General features: G+C 38.4%; 1 protein-coding gene across 3 annotated transcripts in view; it reads right to left on the reverse strand.

Moving 5' to 3' along the window:
* Nucleotides 1-12021: 12021 nt before the first annotated feature.
* The window catches only part of LOC120736505 (ras-related protein Rab-26), a 120241-nt gene continuing 109412 nt past the window's right edge, over nucleotides 12022-22850 (reverse strand). The window contains exons 6-10 of one of the 3 annotated variants that reach the window (XR_005696515.1): nucleotides 21786-21851; nucleotides 19452-19508; nucleotides 18680-18756; nucleotides 16279-16452; nucleotides 14623-14723 (exon numbers count right to left, since the gene is read on the reverse strand). Coding sequence is in view for 2 of the 3 variants with exons in the window: in XM_040036688.1 (XP_039892622.1) it covers nucleotides 14621-14723; nucleotides 18680-18756; nucleotides 19452-19508; nucleotides 21786-21851 (303 nt within the window). In the remaining variant the exon portion in view is untranslated. Of the gene's footprint in view, nucleotides 14724-16064; nucleotides 16453-18679; nucleotides 18757-19451; nucleotides 19509-21785; nucleotides 21852-22850 lie in introns of those variants that run through there. The other 2 variants (XM_040036688.1, XM_040036689.1) reach the window with 2 other exon arrangements.

Here is a 22850-nt window from a genome sequence, read left to right on the forward strand (position 1 = left end):
TAAATATTCTCTATATACATCTAATTAAGTCATAATCAAACAAATAATAATCTGATCCTTAGCTGATCTTAAAATTAGGTAAATACAACCTCAGGAAAACAACAACACACGCGTGCCATGTCATTATTTATTTAACAAAAATTAAGACAAAATGCAGAACAGCCTTACTGCTTCCATATGAATTAAGAAGCATCATCTAAGTAGCAGGCAGGTGCTGGTAATCAAATGCACTTGATTAACTGATCATCAGCAAGTCTGAGCATCTCTATAAAAAAGCCTCGATGCTTTGGTAGTTTGCTGGGCTGGAACATTCTGGAACATTGGAACACAGTCTGCTCCCGAGTGGATGTCCCAGCAAATTTCCCCCAGGATCAAACGATGCAATGTACAGAGAAATTGGACAAAACCCAAGAGCTACATCTCAGAATCTACAGGCCTTAATAAGCATATTAAATGTTAAAGTATGAAAAAAAACTGAACAAACATGGTTTGTTTGGAAGGGTTATCAGGATATTAGCACAAACACTCTATACCCATGCTTCTATAAGCATGGGGTGGTGGTGGAGGGGTTGGGATTTGGGCTTGTTATGCAACCACAAGTTCCTCCAGACCAATGTAAAAATGAATGAAGTAAACATTTTCTGTATGACTTTAAGTTGTTGCTGCTAAAGTTGCTTCCTTTAATAAGCCGTTGAATCCTGAGTTTTTCACCCACAACTTAGGTTTTGTTAAATAAATAAATGACACGGCGTGTTTTTGGCACTGTTGGGTGTAACGTGTTCCAAAGTAACATTTTACTGCATTACTGCATTAAATTCAGTAATTATATTACAGATACAGTTATGTCATTGCATGCATTACAACAGTTCTTGAAAAGAAAAAATCCATCAAACAAACAGTTTTTTCCTTCTGTAGTTGGATTACCTGATATAGACCCGATTACATTTCTGATACTTTCAGTTTATTATAAAGTATGAAGCCTTGAGATGACTGTGAGTGTGCATACTGCTAAATATTGTCCACTGTTACCATCATCTTTTATGGAATTCCTATTATACAAAATATGTTCTTTTAATTCTTTTCTTTTGAAGTTTTTCCTCTTGAATGGTTTGTGTAATTCAATGTCACATGGCTCGAGAGCGAGGTTGCGAGGACTGTTTTGTTTATCTCGTGTTTTTCGTTTGCCACGTGTCTCTCGTCTCTCCTGCCGTTCCATTTGCTATCCATGTGTGCCTTTGTCCCTATCTGGGTTGTGAAATGTATTAGCAAATAACAAATAATTCACTACATAAATACAGGATAATACAACCGCCATACCTATTCATATCATTATGTTTGTGAGTCATTGCAAGCATCCCTCTCTTATTGCTTCATTGCATTCATTATGTCAGCGAGGGGGGATTCTGTGGCTGAAAACACACAGTACAGTAGATACACGTGGCCCATCCTGAGTACTCGACAGAAAAGTAAACAATAATCTAAAATAAAAAATAAAGCTCTAATAAAACATAACTATTGAATTATAGTGAATGCTGTAATGCTTCTCTTGTAAAAGTAAATGTGTTTGGGTTTATTTGGCCTTCAGACAACAATTCTGATGGCTACACTGCTGGACACGACAGAGAAAATAATGATAATAACAATAATAATAATAATTTTGGGATTGACATGATTTATTCATAAATCATCATAAAAAGTCAATTCTGCTAATGATATATGGCACATCTTTAATTCTGAAGCCTGTAAAGTGTTTTCGAAATAGCTCCAGAGGTCATAGGTTATCCTGCGGAATGTGTAACATCTTTGAAATAAAAAGATAAAACAAATCCTTTTTATATAGTAAAAAAAAGTAAACAAACCAAAGCAGAGTCTGTGTGTGTGTGTGTGTGTGTGTGTGTGTGTGTGTGTGTGTGTGTGTGTGTGTGTGTGTGTGTGTGTGTGTGTCACAGCAAAAGGTTTTCCTTGCTGTTTGTTGATGTTCTTCCGGCTGAGTGGACAGGAGCCTTATCTTAATGGGACTGCCTGGGTGGAAAGCTGGTTGTCTCCATAACAGTCACGCACAAGCACGTGCACATACATGTGCACACACACAGAGAGCTAGCAGTGCTCCATTTGCTGTAATGAATGATAGCTTAATCACCCACATTACTGTCACATGCTGGTAACGATTAAGGAAGTGTGTATTTCCAGTATTGATATATCGAATGTAAATTGTTTCAATGACCCTGGTAGTTTCCTAGAAGGAGAAAGTGCGTTCAATACTGTGAGACACTTATCACATCAGCAACATTATGAATTTTTTTTTTTCAGAAGGTCAGAGTCACTGTCACAACAGAAGGGCCAGAAAAATCCTGCACTGAAGTAATGACAAAAGAATTTGGTATCTCCATCCTCTCCATCACTGACATTTCAGGCTATTCTCAGAGCTGCTAGCACGTTTTAGTTACGTACAAAGTTACCTTTGGCAGCATGAGTTGGACAAAGCTTGCAGCTATGAAGGGGAATAATTTAACCTAAGCCACCATCATTTCCTAATGTTAACATGTAGTTATTGCTTAAACATAAACAAGTGCCTTTATTAAATGGCTGCAACCAAACAGACTTTTTATAGCACCTAAAAGCGAAAGTGAAAACCACGCGCTGTGTGTGTGTGTGTGTGTGTGGGGGGGGGGGATCAATACAGCATTGTATTGTGATATTTTACATGGATTACATTATTGATACAGATAACATTATTTGAGCAAACTTTAATTAAATCGGCTCAACTGACAAATGATCCAACACTGGACACAGTCAGCTTTTCAAAGCTACCTCCTAATTCAGAGGAAGGTAATGGGTCAGTAGTCAAGTGAAAATCAGACATCAACCCTTCACACACACACACACACACACACACACACACACACACACACACACACACACACACACTGTTGAATGATTGTAACTCCTGGTGACTAAATAGTTGTCAGGAGCTTGAGCTTGAGTCACAGTCTGACTTAAGACCGACTGCAGTCACTCTCAGAGAGGTTGCTGAAGATTTGCAAAAATGTTGTCTGATTCATAAACGCAGACAGATCACCAGCATGTTGCCATCAGTCTAAATGATCTTTGTCAATGAGCACAACTTAACAGGGACTTGACTCAACTGGCTGCCAGTTGGTAGTAATGGTTATATACTTATAGCACAGGAAGGTCGCTGAGTGCAAATTTAAAAGCCACATTTGAATTTCTGTTAAATTAGAATTTTTAGAATTTTTAGACAGCAAAGGACATGCGATTTTCATTATCAGTTAATTGCTGTACTATCAGAAACAGATTGCATGTAATTGCCAACTTGACCCCATTCAGTTGCAGACTGGCATCAGACTGACTTCATCTTATGCTGACATTTATGGCAGGTTTTAATGACAGTGTTAGTGTGCTTGAAAATCTCATTTTGCACAAAAACAAAATCTTATGGTATAAAACAGGTACTGACAAAGTTTAATTTTGAGGACACAATCAGCAAAAAATTGCAATAATATCGTATTGTGGGGTGTCTGGTGATTTCTATCTCTAAAAGATACATTGTGGGTTATGAACAGACACAAGTGGAAATGGCTGATAATGACTGGACATTCTCATTTTACATCATATTGTGAATATAGTTGAAAACCATATATTTCCACTCTTTTTCATTAGGTGTTATAAGGTGGATATTGAAATCTGAGATTTGCCAACATTAACCATCCAACAGTTTCTAACTTAAAAGTTTGGATAAATGGGATTTGGACCTTGTCTAAGTGTTCTGCAATAATTTTTTTTACTGGTGTTTTTATCTTATTCCAATAGCTAACTGCATTTGTATTATTATAATTTTGATTATTGCTTATTTTGCATGCTCTTTGTTATTCGAAGGACTAGCAGACGGAAACTGGCTATCAGCTAAATCTGGTGCAATGCATCCTTTCTCTGAGGAGATGAGTATTTTTTGTTTGATTGTACAAAAAAGAAGCAAAAAATTCAAAGACAATGTTCCTGAAAAGTAAATTTAAACTAATCTAAACTCAGACTATTTCAGAATAATCTAATCCAAGTCGATCTGATTCTAGTACCAGAACTACAAAGTCCAGTATGCAGATGGGGTTGGTTAATGTGAAAATTACAACACTCAGGAGATCATGATTTGTTTCCCGCTTGTGAATTCTTTTGATTTCTGCCTTTTTGTGAACATTGCGATTGGGGTTCAAATAAACAAGCCAACTGAAAAAATGACATGTAAGGATGCCCAGTGTGCTACGGGCACCTAGGAAGTGTTAATATGTTGACACTCTGTACTCCGTACAGCACTGTTTGATTGCTCCACTCCAATCAGTAAATCCCATTCAAATTCAGTCCACTCCAGTTAAACTGATATATACCTGATCCAAGGTTAACAGGACTGTAACAGATGTTAAAAATAATTCACTCACGGTACAGTGATTACAGCCATAAGCTAATTAAAAGTGCACCTTTAAATATCTAAAGATTTTTGTTACTTTTAAGGTTTAGATCAACCTAGTGACTCAACAAATAACAGTGTAAGTTAAGGTTCACAAAAAAAAATGTCAGCAGAAGGAGGATAAAAATGGAGACGAACCCGGGTTTGAGTGCATTTAATCTTCAAAGTCACTTTCATTATTAGTATTATTAAAATTTCTGTAACTCTGGTGAGTTCAGAGAGTTTATTCCAAGGAGACAGACCGAAGCATCAAAATCCAGACAATAAGAACAAAAACCCCTCCCCCGCACACTGTCTCATCCTAAATGTATCTCAGACTTTGTCTGGTGGTTTAACAGATGCAGCGTTATTGCTCCAAACTATCACGGCCTCTCTGAGAAGGTATAATTCAGAAAAGCACACCGTAGTGTACTCAGTAGTCTTTCTTTCTTCCTCTCTTTTTTTCCAGCATTTCTACACATATATACACACGCCACATGGCTTTGTTTGGGGATCCTGGTCACTTTAGCACAGTAGAATGAACTGCTTGGCAACTAGTGGAGGATGAGAGCGCACACACTGAGGCACTGACCACTACAGAAGAGCCATCGGGGTTATGATGCCCTCAGCTAAGGCTAATGATACAGGGAGCAACCGGTGTAACAGATGGCCTTCACTAAATCATATGAGGCGCTCTGTTAGCAAGTGGGTAGACTATGACTCTCTATTGTTTACTTATTCACACCATTGCACATATTTACACACATTCAGACAGCATGACCTCCTCTGGAAACATCCTTTGTCTTGTGATTGCTACTCTTTTTTTTTCCATGTATGGAAATAAAAATGGTGAATCAATTTAAGCTGGCAGAAATGGAAAAAATCTTTAGAAACGTAAAGCATTGTTAGAGTGGTAGACTGTAAGAGACTTTGATGTGACACACGTGAGCATCTTAGAAGCCGATAACCTGAGAAATCAACAACTATTCATATTCTTATCTACTTTTAAGCTAAAAATGAATAAACAAAAACACTTCAGGTATTAGTTTCACGTTTGCACGGCCATTACTGGAGCTGTTTTTAAATTTAACACTTTACAGCAGAAATGAACATTTACAGCCTGTAACAGTTTGCCAGTACAACTTATTGCAGTTGTACATATATTATAGTTTAAGTGACCATTTTAACATTTTTTTCAAAGGTTTAAAGCAGGTATGCTGAACTCATTTTATATTGTGGGCCTAATATAAGAAAAAGAAATGCATTTTTTTAACAGTACGTCTCTGTTTTTCTACAAGATAAAGTACGTGTTGTAGTGAATGAAAGAAATATGTCAGCACAAATAAATAATGTACTACTATAGCTTACTTACACTATACTTACTTATACTACTTATAGTATATATAACTTATATACCATCTCTCACCCCAGCCGGTCGCAGCAGATGGCCCCGCCTCTCCCTGAGCCTGGTTCTGCTGGAGGTTTCTTCCTGTTAAAAGGGAGTTTTTCCTTCCCGCTGTCGCCGAAGTGCTTGCTCATGTATGCATTATTGTAGGGCCTTCCTTATAATATAAAGCACCTTGAGGCAACTATTGTTGTGATATGGTGCTGTATAAATAAAACTGAATTGAACTGAATTACTTAGCACTTATATAGGACTAATTAGCAAATACCTATATCCATGTTATGCAACCACAGTTTTTTGCTTCCCCCCTGCTTACCAAGCTTGTTAGCCTTAGATAAAAAGACTAATGCAGAACTCTATCACTAAAAAAGCTTCTGGCTGTAACTGTAGATTTGCTCAAATTACTACAGAAGTGGCACTGGTCTTAAATTCCAGTCAAAAAAAACAGAAAAAGGTGATTGCATCAGAAAATAATGCAGGTCACATTTTAGTTGTTGTTGTTCTAAAATGCTGGTCTTCATTACGATTATCAAATGACAGAAACAGAGTGATTTGGTGCAGGGTTGGTCAGAGTTACTGCCAGCTAAAAAACATGCACATACAGGCTGTGAGATGTAATATACAAGATGATTGTGTCTACTGAGCAAATCTGTGGTAAAAGTGCGACCCCTTCTGACCAAAAAATGCATTGCAACGTGCTCCACCTTGTTAAAAGATATTTCCTTTTTTTTTTTTTTTTTAGAGTTTTGAAGGTTTTGACCAAGAAAACACCTTAACGCTTTAATTCCTAATGTCCTTTGAGTTCTACTTGTTTATTACATGAAATGTTGTATACGTGAAGTAATCAGTTTGTATCCATAAGTTGATTCTGTTCATCTGGACGTAGCGTTTTGTGGGAGAAACGTTTAGTCACTCATCCAAGTGACTTCTTCAGTCTCAGCTGACTGCAGGTTTCCCCGATCTTAAAAACAGTATGTTTGCATAATGACTGAAACCAGCCCACTGAAGGAACAATGGGCTGGGAGGTCAGTTCCTTAATCTTAATTATGAGAATGCATCAAGAGGTAATCAGTTTGTAATTATTGAACACTTATTCATGTTGTTGGGTGTCAAGATGTGTAGATGTTCTGTTTTATCCTTTTGTTAAATAGAGGTTCCATTTTAGATAATAACCACATTATTATGATTATGAGATAAGCCTGCCAGTCAGATTATCTTGTTAAGGTCATTTCAACTTGACATAGTATGAGGCAAAACTTTTTTAGGTCATATTGTCAGGGCAACACGCTTCAAGTGGCTCATCTTCAAGCACCCCCGCATCTAGTAAAGAAGAGCGAAGGGGGGAAAATATTTCTGTGTGTCCTTGTCATAGTGTTCCAGACTTGGATGCTTTAAAGAAATTGGAATAACTATTAGCCAGAGTGTGAGTCACAGCCTGTCTGACCAAACAGTGCCGATCACGTATGCATGGAAACCTATTTTCCACCTGCGACTAAGGACACTGTAACAGCAGGAGAGAACACTTGATTTAGGCAAAAGTAAACAGAACACAATGTATATTAATATTGTCTCCATCATCAGTGTCGACAGCAGCATCAGAGATTAACCAGAACGAAGTGCAAGGCATCTTTAACCCTTTACTGGGTGAGGAACTACATATGGTAAGCTATGTATTCACAGCTTGAAATACATGCCAGACATTCCTACAAAGTTATTCAAACAAAAAGAAGTATTCAAAGCCTCTGCCCTTACACTCAAATTGAGCTCATGTGCATCTTGTTTTCATTGATCATCTGTCAGATGTTTCTACAAGGTGAAGTCCACCTGTGGTAAATTCAGTTGATTGGATATGATTTGGAAAGGCCAACACATGGCGGGGCGATTGTGGCTCAAGAGTTGGCAGTTCGTCTTGTAATCGGAAGGTTGCCGGTTCGAGCCCCGGCTCCGACAGTCTCGGTTGTTGTGTCCTTGGGCAAGACACTTCACCCGTTGCCTACTGGTGGTGGTCAGAGGGCCCGGTGGCGCCAGTGTCCGGCAGCCTCGCCTCTGTCAGTGCGCCCCAGGGTGGCTGTGGCTACAATGTAGCTTGTGTGTGTGAATGGGTGGATGACTGGATGTGTAAAGTGCTTTGGGGTCCTTAGGGACTAGTGAAGCGCTTTACAAATACAGGTCTCAAGCTCTCATAGTTGGCACAACCCAAGTCATGAAGATCAAGGAAATGTCTGTAGCCATCCGAAGCAGGATTGTTTCGAGGCACAGGTCTGGAGAAGGGTACAGAAAAATTTCTGCAGCATTGAAGGTCCCAGTGGGCACAGTGGCCTCCATCAACCGAGGTTTTTGTGATCTTGTAATGATGGATCCAAGTCTCCCTTTTTTCCCCCTTTCCTGTAAAATATTCAGACAGTAGGCAAGGGTTAAGACTTAAACCCGACTGAACATCACTGAAGAGATGGCAGTTTGATAGCTTAAGAGAGAAACTGCTGAAAAATGGGTGTGCTAAGCTTGTGACATTATACTCAAAATTATACTCAAAATGACTTGACTGTACTTGCTGCCAAAGGTTTTTCAAGAAAGTATTGAGCAAAGGGTGTAAATACTTAGGCAAATGTTCTATTTTTGTTTTTTATTTTTCATCAATTTGCAAGAATTTCAAGAAAACCTTTTCATATTTTCATTATGGGGTGTTGTTTGTAGAATTTTGAGTAAAAAAAGAAAAGATTTTGTCCCGCACCATTGCCATAAATAAAGTAGGCCCCAGGACAGAACCCTGTGGCACTCCATTAGTGAGATTTAAAAAACTGGAAGAGAGACCACTGAGCTGCATGCACTGCTGACAGTCCGAAAGTTAATTATAGAACCAGTCAACTGCTTGGTCTGAAAGGCCTATTTCCATGAATCTCTGACATAAAATACCATGGTCAACAGTGCCAAAGGCTTTTGATAGGTCAATAACAAGAGCTGCACAGCAGTTCTTTGCGTCCTGGGCTTCATAGACGTAATTGAGAACTTTTAGGGAAGCAGTTACAGCACTGTGCAATATCCTAAAACCAGACTGGAAAGGAGATAAAATAATATTTTCATCCAGATTTCTTCAATGGTGTTCTTTCTTACGTAAAATCTTTATTTTTTTGGTTTATGTAGTTGGAAAAAATAATGCAAATAAAATGCAGCCAAATAGCCTGTCCAGTCACTCTCGTGCTTCCTCTGCTCTTCTTTCATCCATTTCCCTCCGAATCCCTCTTCTCTAATCAAGTCACGTACTTCATCTCCCCTGTCCCCTTTTCTCTTAATTTTGATTTTTTCAGCTGGTCCTCATCCTCCTGCTTTTCCTCATCGTGTTCTTGGTTTCCCACTGCATTTGTTTGAACTGAAATAAATCATGAACAGCTAAAAAAAAATTCACCTGTTGCAAAGAATCTCAAAACATTGCCTTAAATCAGGGGCGGCTAACTCAAGGTCTCAAGGGCCGGTGTACTGCAGGTTTTAGATGTGTCCTTGATCCAACACAGCTGATTTAAATGATTAAATGACCTCCTCAACATGTCATGAAGTTCTCCAGAGGCCTGGTAATGAACTCATCATTTGATTGAGTTTAGATGACCAAGGGTGATATCTAAAACCTGCAGGACACTGGCCCTTGAGGCCTGGAGTCAGGGCTGGACTGGGACAAAAAATCAGCCCGGGCATTTTGACTAGTGACCGGCCCACCATGGTATTATAGGAAAAGCCATAGGGCCTTTATAATAAACTTAAACCTACACCATCCTCCCTATTCTGGTATTCTAAACAGTACTTAGCAAAAATATAAAACAACCTAATTTATAATTACATATACCTAACTAATAGGCTTGCCAACTCCCAGCAAAAAAAGAAAAGAAAAAAAATAGGGAACTACTCCCCCACCCTCTGCCTCAAGATACTTAATTGACAAAACCGATTTTAATTTAATACACGTATAAAACAAATGCACAGAAATCTATTATTTTTCTCCAGTAATTAAATAGATTCAACATCTTTATTCAACAGAATTGCAGACTGCACAGATGGTACCTTCCCAAAGGAAAGAATAATATAAGTTACACTAGACTTAATATTTACTGAATACAATAATGGATTTCTATACATTTTACATCAGATAAAAACTTTGGTTGTCGGATTCAGATAATTATTTGTTAAAAGCGAGACATTTTAAATAAGAATAAGAAAGAAAAGTATTTCTTTGTGCCCCCTTTCCTGTTAATGCCCTACCTGGCCCCCTGACAAAACTTTGCTAGATCCGCCCCTGCACAGTTACCAGCTGTCAGCTGCTTAGAAAAGGTTCCTGGTGTTATTTGTCTCTCAGAAACAGTTCATAACTTCCCTTCAACTCATTCATGTCACCTAAAAGGTAAACCTGTTTCTCCATCACCTGTTCAGCTCTGATGATTCAGTAAGGACATCTCCTGGTTTCACCTTCATGTTTCCCTCTCACCACATATCCAAACCGACATCATGACCAGCAGCTTTTACAGCTGTGGCTCCAGCAAACATCAGCTGATACTAGAAATTAATATTAAATAAATTTTAACAACAGCTGATCAAGCTTAAACGTGCGACATCCGCTGGTTTCCTCTTTCTGGTGCAGAGAGAAAAGCCGATCAGCTGATCATTGATCAATTTCATGATTGAATTAGCAACTTTCTAGCTGAAGAGGAACAGGACAAATCGCGTTTTCATCTCAACTTTAAAGTTCGACCTCGGCTGTAATTGGTCCAGCCCAGAGTTGCTCATGACCAACTGGCCAATCCACCACCATTCATTTATACCGTTAAAAAAAGAAAAGAAATAAAACCCCATCGGCCCTTAAAAACAAAAAATCACGAGCGGCCCAGCGGGCAAATGCCCGATGGCCAGTCCAGCCCTGCCTGGAGTTGGACACCCCTACCTTAAATGTATTCACAACCTTGTTTGTGAAATATTTAATCACTTCTGTTGTTTAACCTCAATATAAAAAAGATAACTCTTTAAATGAGGACCTTCACTGACCGTCATTCTAGCCTGAAAAATTTGCAGGCAAATTATGAGATAGGCAGATGGGAAATGTAACAGTGAGGTCAGAGGTCAAATATGACATGATATTTGGATGTAAACTGTAATCCTTATTTTTTGTCATTTTTTTTCACCAATAAATCAATAAGTTTACCTTAAAGACTTTGGTGGATGTAAGCCAATTTTTAATGGATGGTTAACACCCTCACTACACCCCTACAACGTTTTACCAGAATTAATTCAAAACAAAACCCGCACAAATACACAAAATGCTACCAAAAACACAACCTCCTTGGTGTCGGTAAAAACAGTTGGTTACAGCAAATGTAATCACAGGTTAGTACCAGATGATGGAGCTAAAGATCCATAAAAATGCATTCATTTTTATGATAGATTCTTTATTAGTCAACACAAAAGATCGATACAATACAAATAACCTCAGTTAAGATACAGTATACAGATTACAAGTTAACAATAAATTTATGAGAACTGATTCATTCTAAAAATGTGTACTTCACTGTAAAATCCTTACTTATGCTTTATAGTACTAGTTGATAGAGTTTACAACATTGGCAGAAATCTGTATGAAACCATCTTTGATAAAACACCTGGAAAAATAATGGCTTTCTACCAATAACTGCAGAGAAAATAGAAAAAAACGTAAGCAAGCTGTCCTCGAAGATTTAAACGCTCCCCTGCGGTTCACTGTTCTAGATTATACGACTCTGCTGTAAGTTCATTTTGCTTTGAAAATTTTGCGCAGTGTGGTAAAATGAAACCAGGGGCTGGATGTATAAACAGAATGTGTGCATTAAAAAACACGTACACGGTTTTCGCCACACATAAAGTGGTATGGTTTGTATTAGAGCGGAGCCCCACGTGATAGTGTGGGAAAAAGGTCAGGGAAACTTAACACATAACACAACAGTTCACTACTCATAGACTTCAGTGACAATAATTTGATGTGCACTAAATTTTACCAAGCCTTTTTTTATTACTTATGGTAATTGTCAGAGCTATAAAAAGATGTGGCTCTGCATATAAATGTGTTTTTCTTGCAAGAACTGATGCCCTTGTAGTACAGCATTTCTGCCATGGTGTTTTTCTTTGAATTTATATAGTTAGTAGCCTCCACTGCTTCTTTCCTTACTAGTTTTTCTCCTGATCATGAACCTGAGATCAACAATTACACATTTCCCTTTCTCCCGCTCTCCAATAACCTTCCCAGTTATATACTGAGTGAAGCTGTGGTTCTTGTTTGCTCATGTTGTAATGATACCATAACAAGGGAGTGTGTACTTCCACTAATTGGTAAGAATAGGAATGGCAAAAATTGAGCTTTAATAAACCAAAAAAAGAGAAAGAAAAACAACAACAACACAGTTTTATATATTTGACAAAAAAAAGAATGCGCACATTTTCCCTAACCTTCCTTTGTGCATACAAACAGCTTTAGTCATGAGTATTCAGTTTTATATATCTGGCCCCATGATGTTGTGTTTTTGTGGAAAAAAATACGCGCAATGAAAACCTTTTCTCTCAACAGCGATATGTATCTTCTAATCAGAAAGGCTCACTAAAGAAAATCTCTGTTTAAAACTTTCAACCACACATTAAGTTTTTCATAAATAAATAGAATGAAACATCAAAATCTATATATTGTTTTTAAGTTGGGTCAATCGCTGTGATCATTTCCTTTGCTTGATGAAGACCTGGACATATGATAAACTCCATGAGAGGAGTCTGAGTTACACGGGACCAATTCCAGATCTCTACATTTTAATTCATAGATGTTCTTACAGTAGCTTTACAAAACACTCCTCATTTCTTTATATTTTGTTTCCACTTCTTTAAGTGTTCTTTGGCAACCGGGTTTCAAAATGTATTTCCAATTTTTTTCTGGACATTGGCTGCTTGTTCACTCATTTTCAGTCCCATCCTTGTAATTGGCAATTTTCTGACAAATTCTGTTTTTTGGTTTGTTAAGCCACCCAACACTGACCTATGAATCAGAGATAAAGAAACAAAAAGGCACCAAAACTCAAGGGATCAATTAGTGTTTTGTCTACACATAACAGACATTGCTTAGCAAATAACTGATTTTAAATTGTATCTTCAGGCACTTACTTATACTCACTAGTAGAAACAGGGTGGCTGTAAAGAAGTCAATTTAAAGGACTGGCAATGGGTTTTAAGGAGACATAATCCAAAATTGAAACGTCATTATCAATACTTATGGAGGTCAGGATAGAGGTACAATTGCATTGCTTGATGCTGTCCTTGTTAAAACTGGTGGAATTATGAGTTAAGAATAAAGAAAAGTACCACAATCATGTGCTACTTCATCTGGAAAGTGTCTGATTGGCAACAGCTTCGTTTTTGAGCAGTAAAGGCATACTGGGACAGAACAACACACAGTTGAATGCTATCAGTCATGGACAGGCCTCCCTAGATCCCGGATCTCAACATCACTGAAGCAATATGGGATCATCAATGTGGGAACAAAAGGCAGCCAACATTTGTCCTTCAAAAAAAACTGAAGAACTATTAGAGAAGATTATTTAAAGAAATTACAAGAAAGAGAGTCATATCAAATATGCTGCTGGGAATTTCAAAAACTCTGTTTTTGCCTTATGTGTTGATATATTTCCATGTATCTTTGCACACATTTCAATAAATCACTGCAGCTGTTTCACATTTTCCTAACAAAATGTAAAGAATTGAGTGGTGCATCAAGGCTTTTGCACAAAACTATATGTGTAAGGTCCCGTTCAAGGTTTGGGGAAGAAATATGCGATGACAAATACGCTTTTCACACCCAATATTCAACTGTTTTTGTAATGTTTTCTTTTTGCTATGCAGGTTAACAGCAGACTTCACACAAATGCAGTTGTTTTTTGTTGCAAAAAGCGTTTGTCCTTTTCTTTAATTTCCTGAAAACAGAGCAACATCTAGAAAATGATTTTTCTGGAACAACTCCATCATTTCTCAGGAAGATATATTTCCCATTGTAGGTCTGCTGTCCTTTGCTGATTGTGTTGTTGTATACATTGATCACTGCTGGAGATTTATTCATGTTAGAAATATATCACACAGTTCTAACATCAAACTTAAACTGTGTACAAAAGGTCGCTAGCTCGAATGGGTCACAGACACATCAGTGTTATTAAAACCACTATTATATGGTATCCTGTACATAAACAGCATGTACTGTAGTGCAGAATGACAGCTTACATTATGTGCAATGGTGGTTTGTACAAATTGGTTTCTGTTATTCTAGTCAGACTGATTTAATATTCAGCCTTGTTACGTCTGTAGAGTTTCTTTTAATAAGACAGGCATCTATAAACAACAAAGCTTCCAGAGCACAAAATTAAAATTACATTTAAAATATTTACATCACTCATGGAAACTGGCACAGAATGGATTAAACGGGATTACAAACATAGCGTCTGTGCGCAGACATGCATGTGTATGTGCAAGCTTGGAGACAGGAATTATATTACATTCACAGTCGCAGAGGGAAGGTGGGTCGGGAGAGAGAGCGTATTGGCCGCAGAGAAATATAAACATTGAGAATTTCAGGCCATTTCCAGGTACACCAACTCAGACTTATTACATAGTGTAAGAGAGTGCACCTGCTGTCTTTCTCTCTCTCTTGCACAAATACACACACACACACACACACACACACACGCACACACACACACACACAAGTAGGATGTGGTCTATGAGCGGCAGCAGCCAGCGGTCCTCATTTCTTTGTCGACGTACTCCTGCAGCTGAAACTTTGGCTCATCGGGTTCCTTCATGGTCCTGTGCTTCAGTTCCCTGACACAGAGAGACATAAAGACTCATATAGAACTAACAAGGCACTGAAAGTGGTTAAAGTGCAGTAAACCTAATTTTCATATATATATAAATTCATTTTGTTCTCTTTTCTTTTCTTCTTCACCCCTGAATAATGCTCTACCCTGACTCCCACAGAGCCCATGTTCCTGCTTTGGAGCACTGCGCTCATGTTTTAGGGATTACACAGAGGTGGTTTCACTCTGTTCAAGTATCTGGCCAACAACACCTCATCCAGAAAAAATATCTGGTGAACCTCTTCACGACTAGTTCTAGCAACAGGAGCCTCCTGTGATTGCAAGGGCTTGTTAGTAGTTGTTGCTGGTACTACTGTTGGCTGTGCTGGTTAATTTGAAGACATTAGGCTGCATCTATTTCTAGTTTCTTTGTTATTCTCTCTCAGCTTTTCAGCTCCATCATTTCACTTTTATTTGTCCATCTTTATCAACCGCTTCTTCCTCACTAAGCTCTGCTCCACAAGGTGCAGAGTTTCTGCCACACACACAAAATAAAGTATCCATAACTCGAAATTTCGAGTTAATAAGTTGAAATTTTGAGTTAGCTCTGCCAATCAGTAATCTATGTGAATGATGTCATTTTCTTGTTACCCAGAAGGATACGGCGCAGAGGAATGGACACTCAAAACCGGATCGCAACAAATTGGGGTTTTTGAGAGTACGTTTGCTGATAGTAACGCCATGTGATTCAGCTAATAACACAGGGATTTCATCATTTGTGAAGCCACGCTGAAAATTTGTGCATTCATGACTGGCTGTAATACTGGTAGCTTAGCTGTAGCACTTGTAGCTGAGGGCTCCAGTTTCTGGGTAACAAGGAAATGACATCATTCATGTAGATGACTGATTGGCAGAGCTAACTCAAAATTCGAGTTACTTTTCTCAAAATTTTGAGTTAATGAGTCGAAATTTCGAGTTAGGGATACTTTTTTTTGTGGCGGAAACGGGCTTCCATAGTTAAGTGAGGCAAATTGCATTAAAAGTTTTGATTGGACAATCCAGCGCCAGTAAAAAAACATGAACCAATGGGCTGCTGTCTGTGCTGGTAGGCCCAGTGCGCAGCGGCACTTCAAGCGGGCCTGTATAATCGGCAAAGCATAAAATAAGAATTATATTGACCCATCGACCTACAAGCACATTGACCCACTGGGAAATGCCCAGATTAGCAGTCCAGCTCCCTGAGGCAACCGTTATTGTGATTTGACCCTATATAAATACAACTGTTTTCTTATTAAATGCCATGCCATAAACACTGAATTACAGATGACCACCAAGTGTCATTTCTCTACCGTTTTTTGACTTTCCAAAGAAACAAAACCAACAAAAAAATATAGATCAGATTAGTGACTTGAGGAGCCCCTCTAGGTAATACTAATAAAAAGAGCTGAAGGAGCCTTTGCCATAAATAACAAAAACAAAAAATGTTATATGAAAACCTATAGATCACTTCTGTCAGTGGGTCATTTGTCGACGTCACTCCTGCACTCTGTCTCAATGCCAAACATGTACTGTTTGGTTACCTGGTTTCATTGCCTTTTGAATTTGTGTTTTGTGCAAGTAAAGGCTCACTGGAGTGGAACAAATAAAAACATAGGGCAGAGATGAGAGATGAGGTGAGTCAGCGATGACGGAGGGGTTCGGAGAGAGACGAGAGAAGCAGAGGGATGAAAAAACCGAGAAGGTGTTCACATGAGCTGGAAGACAACAACGAGAAAATATTTAATTTCATATTCTGTTTGCAGTGTGATTGTGTGCCAGACTGTGCTACTCTATTCTTGGCATCAGCCCTCTCTGCCAGTCTGTTACCATAACAAGACTATAAGTGTGAAACAGCTCCCACACACTGTCCGACACCACACATTTGTCAGAAACACAATCAAAATACTATTGCCAACGTTATTATTTCTATTAAAGTTCATGTTAAGAGAAAAGACACTCATGTTATATCTGATCTTATAGATGAATATGTCATTTGTATCTGTGTCTAAACGCTTTATCTTAGATATTTCTTTTTTTAGCTTTCTAGTTCCAAATATAGCATGAAAATGTGTTCATAAAACAAATGAGCAACATTTGTCAGGCAGTGCTTCTCGTGGATACATCTGTCCAGATGTACACTGCATGACAGCAATTCTTTTTGAATCTTCCATTGATATTATCCCAAATAGTAGTAATTATACAAATTCACTCACCATACATTCCCTGCCTGTTTCATTAGTTACATCATCCTAGTACTGGGCTGGACCCCCCTTTAACTTAAGAACTGCGTTCTTTTTGGGATGCAGTGCATCCAGAAAGCATTATCAGCCTTACACCCTCTGCATCCCTATTCTCTTTGCAGTGGCAGTGCAAGAGCGTTCAGCTGTTTGCAGGCTTTTGAGGAGGCGCACCAGTCTTTGTCTAAGTGGAACCAACTATGTTAGCTAACATATTATATAATTTAAAATAAAACCTAATCTTTGTAAAATGTGTTAGTCTCCATATTTATGTTGCAGATTTGGAGCCAGGCTGTAACAACAGCGTTTCACTTGTTCCATATTTTCTAACATTAATGCCCTATATGAAACTTCCAAACTTCTTCCATTTACGAAAAATAGAGGCCACTGTGCTCATTGGGACCTTTAGCGTTGCAGAAATGTTTTGATACCATTCCCAAAATCGGTGCCTCGATGCAATCCTGTCTCAGGTTTGTACAGAGAATTCCTCGGACTTGATGACTTAGGTTTGCGCTCTGACATCCATCTATGGGATCTTATATACACAGGATACCAAGTCATGTACAATCAACTAATATCACCACAGCTGGACTCGAATCAAAGCTGGAACCCAACAAAATACTGATCAAGTAAAGCCCTGTGGATTGTTAAATGGACTGATTCTTATATAGCACTTTTCTACTCCAACCACTAACCTTCTGACCAGTAGATGACCTGCTCTATCTCCTGAGCTACAGCCACCCCAGGGACAGTATATGTGCTTACACTCTGGGGATGACGATAGATTATGCTGACCTGTAATTTGGAAACCTCTGAATTACAACTGCTAATCATAAATTAGTTAGCTAACTAGTCCCACGATCCAACTTTAAGCAATTCATTTTGATACTTTACATGTGCAAATTTATCTTACCCTAATTTGTAGGGACGGCCTTTAACACTAAAGACTGTAACACTGTATCTGATTGGCCAAAAAACATGATCGTGTTTAATTTCAATCAGTCAGTTTGAAAAACTGATCATGATTGCTCAATAAGAGTAGAAGGAGTGCCCTTTTATTTCAGTCGTTTTACCAATTTAGTTATACTGTGATCAATCTTAGCAGCTTGTATTGCATTTACTTTACGTTTAGTATTTCAGGCATTTTGAATCAATTTTGCTGATACTGCTCACGTCTTTTCAACCATAGTCTCAATTGCCCAATTTCTAACATATGACTTAAATCATGTTCCTTTCTTTACATGAAAAAGCTGTTTGCTTTTAAGTATAAATGGCACTTGGCAGACTGTAGTATTTTCTTGTATGGTCAAACACTGACATGTGATGTTAAAAAGGTGTCTCCTTTTCATAAATAAATCATTTTTGTCCATCTTTAGTATCAGGTGAACGTGATACAACAAAAGGCCTTACTCGCTTGCATTAAAAAAAATCCTGGGTCTAAAAGGTCTAAGTGCTTTGGGTAGAATTGGAGCTAAACTTGGTGCTATTAAGAGCAGTCTGAAAAAAGTCAAAGTAACATCAGTAACATCAGTTACACAGCAAATGCTTTCTAAATCAGCCAGAATTTGGGTAAAACTTATAATGGAAAATCACTTAGTGTAGTCAAATGAGCAAACGTTACTCCTTAAGTTGCATATGCTTGCTTTATGATCACATCTAATCTCCCTCTGGGATCTAAGATTTGTGCTGTTGTGCTGAGACTCACCTGGCCACAGCAGTGAACGCCAGCTCGACATTCAGTCCAGATTTTGCACTTGTCTCCATAAACGGCACTCCAAATTCCTGCATACAGAAAAATATCTTTTCAGGTGTGTGTGTGTGTGTGTGTGTGGCCATGCCACTTGTCTGTCTTTTACTGTGAGGACATAACGACCTAAATTGCAGAAAAATTAGACTTGTGATTAATTTAAGATTGGAAGCATATTCGTGCCGAGGGGTTTATGACACCTGGGGAGGGATGAGAGGGTTGATGATCAATACTAATATTTCAAAAATACTTGTGATGGCTACTGAGGTTCCTGGCTTTCAAAACTAATTTTCTTGTCATTTTGTTGTAATTTGGAAAAAGAGCGAGAACGCAGAATGTGGTCGATGAGAGATGCTCCCAGGTGAAGCAATCTCATTCCGTGTACGTGTGAATATCTCAATATTCCTGCTGAGTTTGTTACCTTGACAGCTGCTGTGCGTCTGCCACACTACTCCATACCACTTCATATTTAGCCTTCTCTAACACGCCTCTCAGAGCTTATCTGAGCGAAACGGCCTGGAAAATTAAGTTAGCAATCCCCCGTCATTTATTCCAAACAATAACAACATTATGTGCCTGTATGAATACATAAGGAGGGGGAGAGAATTTCAGGGTCAACTTTGCTGCATGAGCGGATTAAGTATAGTAAGTATTTTTTATTCTTGTTACATGTGTCAAACGTTATGTGTGCTATGTGTATAGGCACAAGTTTGTGTTATAGAAAGCTCACCTTTGCCAGTTTCTCCCCCTCTTCTCGCTTCACCACCCTGTCATGTGTCACGTCAGCCTAGAACATATGGGACAGACAGCACAGAATCAGAAACTGTCACTTATATTCTTCTCACAGTGTCTTTAGTGTAGTTGGTCCTAATGACAAAATATGTTCTTTAATAAGCATAAAAAAATAAAGAGACTGTGACCCTCCTCGTTTTAGATGCTTGAGCTAGCAACTCTATAACAAGCACAATTTTTTTAGGACTGTTGCTATTTCGTTAGCTCTGCTAATCTAGTTACCATATTAGCAAGTCGGTATGAGAACACAATGACCTAACTGGAAGAAAAATTAGGTTTATTATTTGTGTGAATACACATCTTTGAACATAAAGCTTTTATTTACATTATATTCTTTTATTTTTAGCAACTTCGTGGCTATTTAATATATAATATTCGACTTTCAGTATTGGCTAGTAGCTAGCTTTTTGCTAGCTTAATTATTCTAGGGCAGGGGTGTCAAACTCAAACACACAGTGGGCCAAAATTCAAAACTGGAACAAAGTCGCGGGCTAACGTTAATATTTATTGAAATATATTTATTCATCCAGATATAAGAATGAATCTTTTCTTATGGACTCAAACACGTTTTGCTGAAAAACTGAATATGGAACAAGCAAAGCTTAATACTAAACAATATATATATTAGCTGTATAATACCAGTAGGCCAGCTCTGATAGTAATTTGGTATGGCTTCGCAGGCCAAATGTAATTAGGCTGCGGGCCAAATTTGGCCCACGGGCCAGAGTTTGACACCTATGTTCTAGGGTTTACAGAAAATGCTATTACTGTAAATACAGCTGATAAAAGTGGAATTTACAGTCTAAAAACTAAGTCTACAGCAAGTATGTTACTGAACAATTAGAATACTGAACAGAAAAAGATACTTGGCATTAATTTAGGATTGTGACTAATGTAAGCCTTAGTCACGCTACAGTAAAAACAGGACAATAAGCTTGCAATTTAGCAAAAAATTGGTAGTTGTTTGGGTGTTTTTGCTTTTGGAGGCTCACTGCAAGTCCTTGCAGCTAATAACTGGTTGCCCAGATGTTGATGATGCAACCATCAACCTCAGAGTGATCACTTTTAAATACGAGGCAGGAGTGGGAGGCAACCTGTCTAACTCAGATTGACTGAAATCCCTCTAAGACAGATTAGCCAAGGTTTGCAAATAACTGCCATCTCATTTATACGTTGCAATCTGAGTCAGTCTGCGCTGATAAGCACAACCCATCTGTAATGCATGTCTTTGCAATAAGGTTGATTAAACAGGTTGTGTTCTGGTTATATCACTTTATAATCGCAAGGTTGCTGTGCGCATATTGCAGTTAAATTGCTACCCTGCAGCAACTACATTACTATTTGTGGAAGAATTTATGAATTCTTGTTTTAAATCTATGAGGTTCTGTCTAGACTCTAAGTGTAAGTAGTTAATGTGAATTTCTGTTTAATGGGATTTTTTGTGCATTTAGTTGGTAAGAGATTTGCAATTCTCGTCAGTTTATCAAAGTTAATGGTTTAAACAGATTGAGGGTAACTGCCAACATGACCCCATTCAATGACAAACTTATTGCAGACTGACTCCATCCTATTGCCATTTTATTGCTGCTTTGACACACCAAAGTCAGTTTGAAGCCTGCAACAGATTGTGCATTGTTTCTTCAGAGCAACCATTTCAAACCAGTGAGATCACAAGTTAACTGCACGTAGTTGGTCATGTTACAGTCTGCAACTACTGTTTTCTCTTGTGTGACTGCAGAAGAAAGAATATGAATATATTAACTAACTCTTCTTGAAGCTTCCACTGTTGCCACCAACTCCTGAGCAAAACATTTTATTTGTCTGGCTGGTTATGTTAAATGTCTAGCTTTGCTAGTTGTTAAGTGTTCCACTGTGTACAGCAGCTCCAGATAGTAAAACCATAAATTTGAAGGCTAAAATCAAACAATGCTAAAAAGCTCATTAAAGCTGTAAATCTTTCCATTCATCAATATGAGCAACCACTTAATGTCACGCTCAAAGCGAATTGATTAGTTGCTAGTATTAATGTGAACTATTGATTAGTTAAGCTTTAATAATGTGCATTGTTTTGCTTTGTTCTGATATAATGATGTAACTACTGAAAACTTTTTGACATTGGAAAATCATTTCTATAAAAAAAATTTCCCCTGCTTTTGTGCATATCCGTTACACTCTGGCTCAAGGCCCTACTATACCTCCTGTGATCCCTTCTTCCCACCCTCTATGAGTCCATCTGTCCATCTATCTCCCAGTGTTGGCAACAAGGTCTCACCTTGTTGCCCAGCAGCATGACGACCACATCCTGCTGGGCGTATTCATGAATCTCTGTCAGCCATGCCTGGAGATGGAAATAGAGCAAAGAGTGGTGAAGAAATTCAGAACAGGAGAGGATGAGCAGGAAAAACGGGTCGTTCAGAGGAGATAGGACTGATCGAGGGGTGGAATAGGAGATAAAGACTACTGACAGAGGAGACGAATGAATCCACTGAGAAGGAGAAAAAGGGAAAGAAAAGATTAATTTGTTGGTTGCTGCTCTTACTTCATCTTGTTCTCCCCTTCTCCCTCCTCCAGATCGTCCCCTCTTTGCCCCTTTTCTCTTTTCTTTTATGTCTATCCATCCATCTCCTTCCAATTACAGGTCAGTGGTCACTTCCCTTTTTGCTGGCTTGGTTAAAAAGCCCTTAATGTTTCTCACTCCTGCACACTAGCGTCTAATTTCCTACATCTTCCTACATACTTAACTGTTGCCATTTGTATACCAAAGAAAAAGCATGTTTCTATCCCACATTATTTCAGGTTTTTTGTGCAAATGGAAAATGTAAGTGAGCAAGTAGAACTGACTGAAATAAGATGACTGCAGCTAGAAGACAGAGAGAGATGTGATTAGTATAGGCAAATCCTTCTTTATTGTGAGCCACCAAGGAGAAGAACTTTACATTTCAGTAAGCTGAGCGTATCAAGGCATTCCCAAACCAGCCGAGAGACATAATCTAACACATCCTTGTTTCACATGATCCAAAACACCCTGAAAAAAAGGGCACCTAGCCCCTATCCAAATCAAACAGCAGAACCATCCCAACTACTAGCTCTTTTCCAGGTTGAGGAACAACAGCTGAGCCCAGACTCACTTTGAAAGAATCTTCTTTCCGTTTCTGGATCTGCAGCCTTATTTTTTCTGCATGCAGTTTCTGCCCATAGCTTAGAATAAGAATGTAGATCCACCAGGACATCACAAAGGACAAAAAGACAAAAACTAGATCGTTTGATTAGTGAAGGTGATTCATCAAATTCATCTGCCAATTTCCTGCTTCCTCTCCCAAACTTGTGACCACACAGA

The sequence above is a fragment of the Simochromis diagramma genome, unplaced genomic scaffold (genome assembly GCF_900408965.1).
Source record: "Simochromis diagramma unplaced genomic scaffold, fSimDia1.1 OVJJ01000371.1, whole genome shotgun sequence".
Classification (NCBI taxonomy): Eukaryota; Metazoa; Chordata; class Actinopteri; order Cichliformes; family Cichlidae; genus Simochromis; species Simochromis diagramma.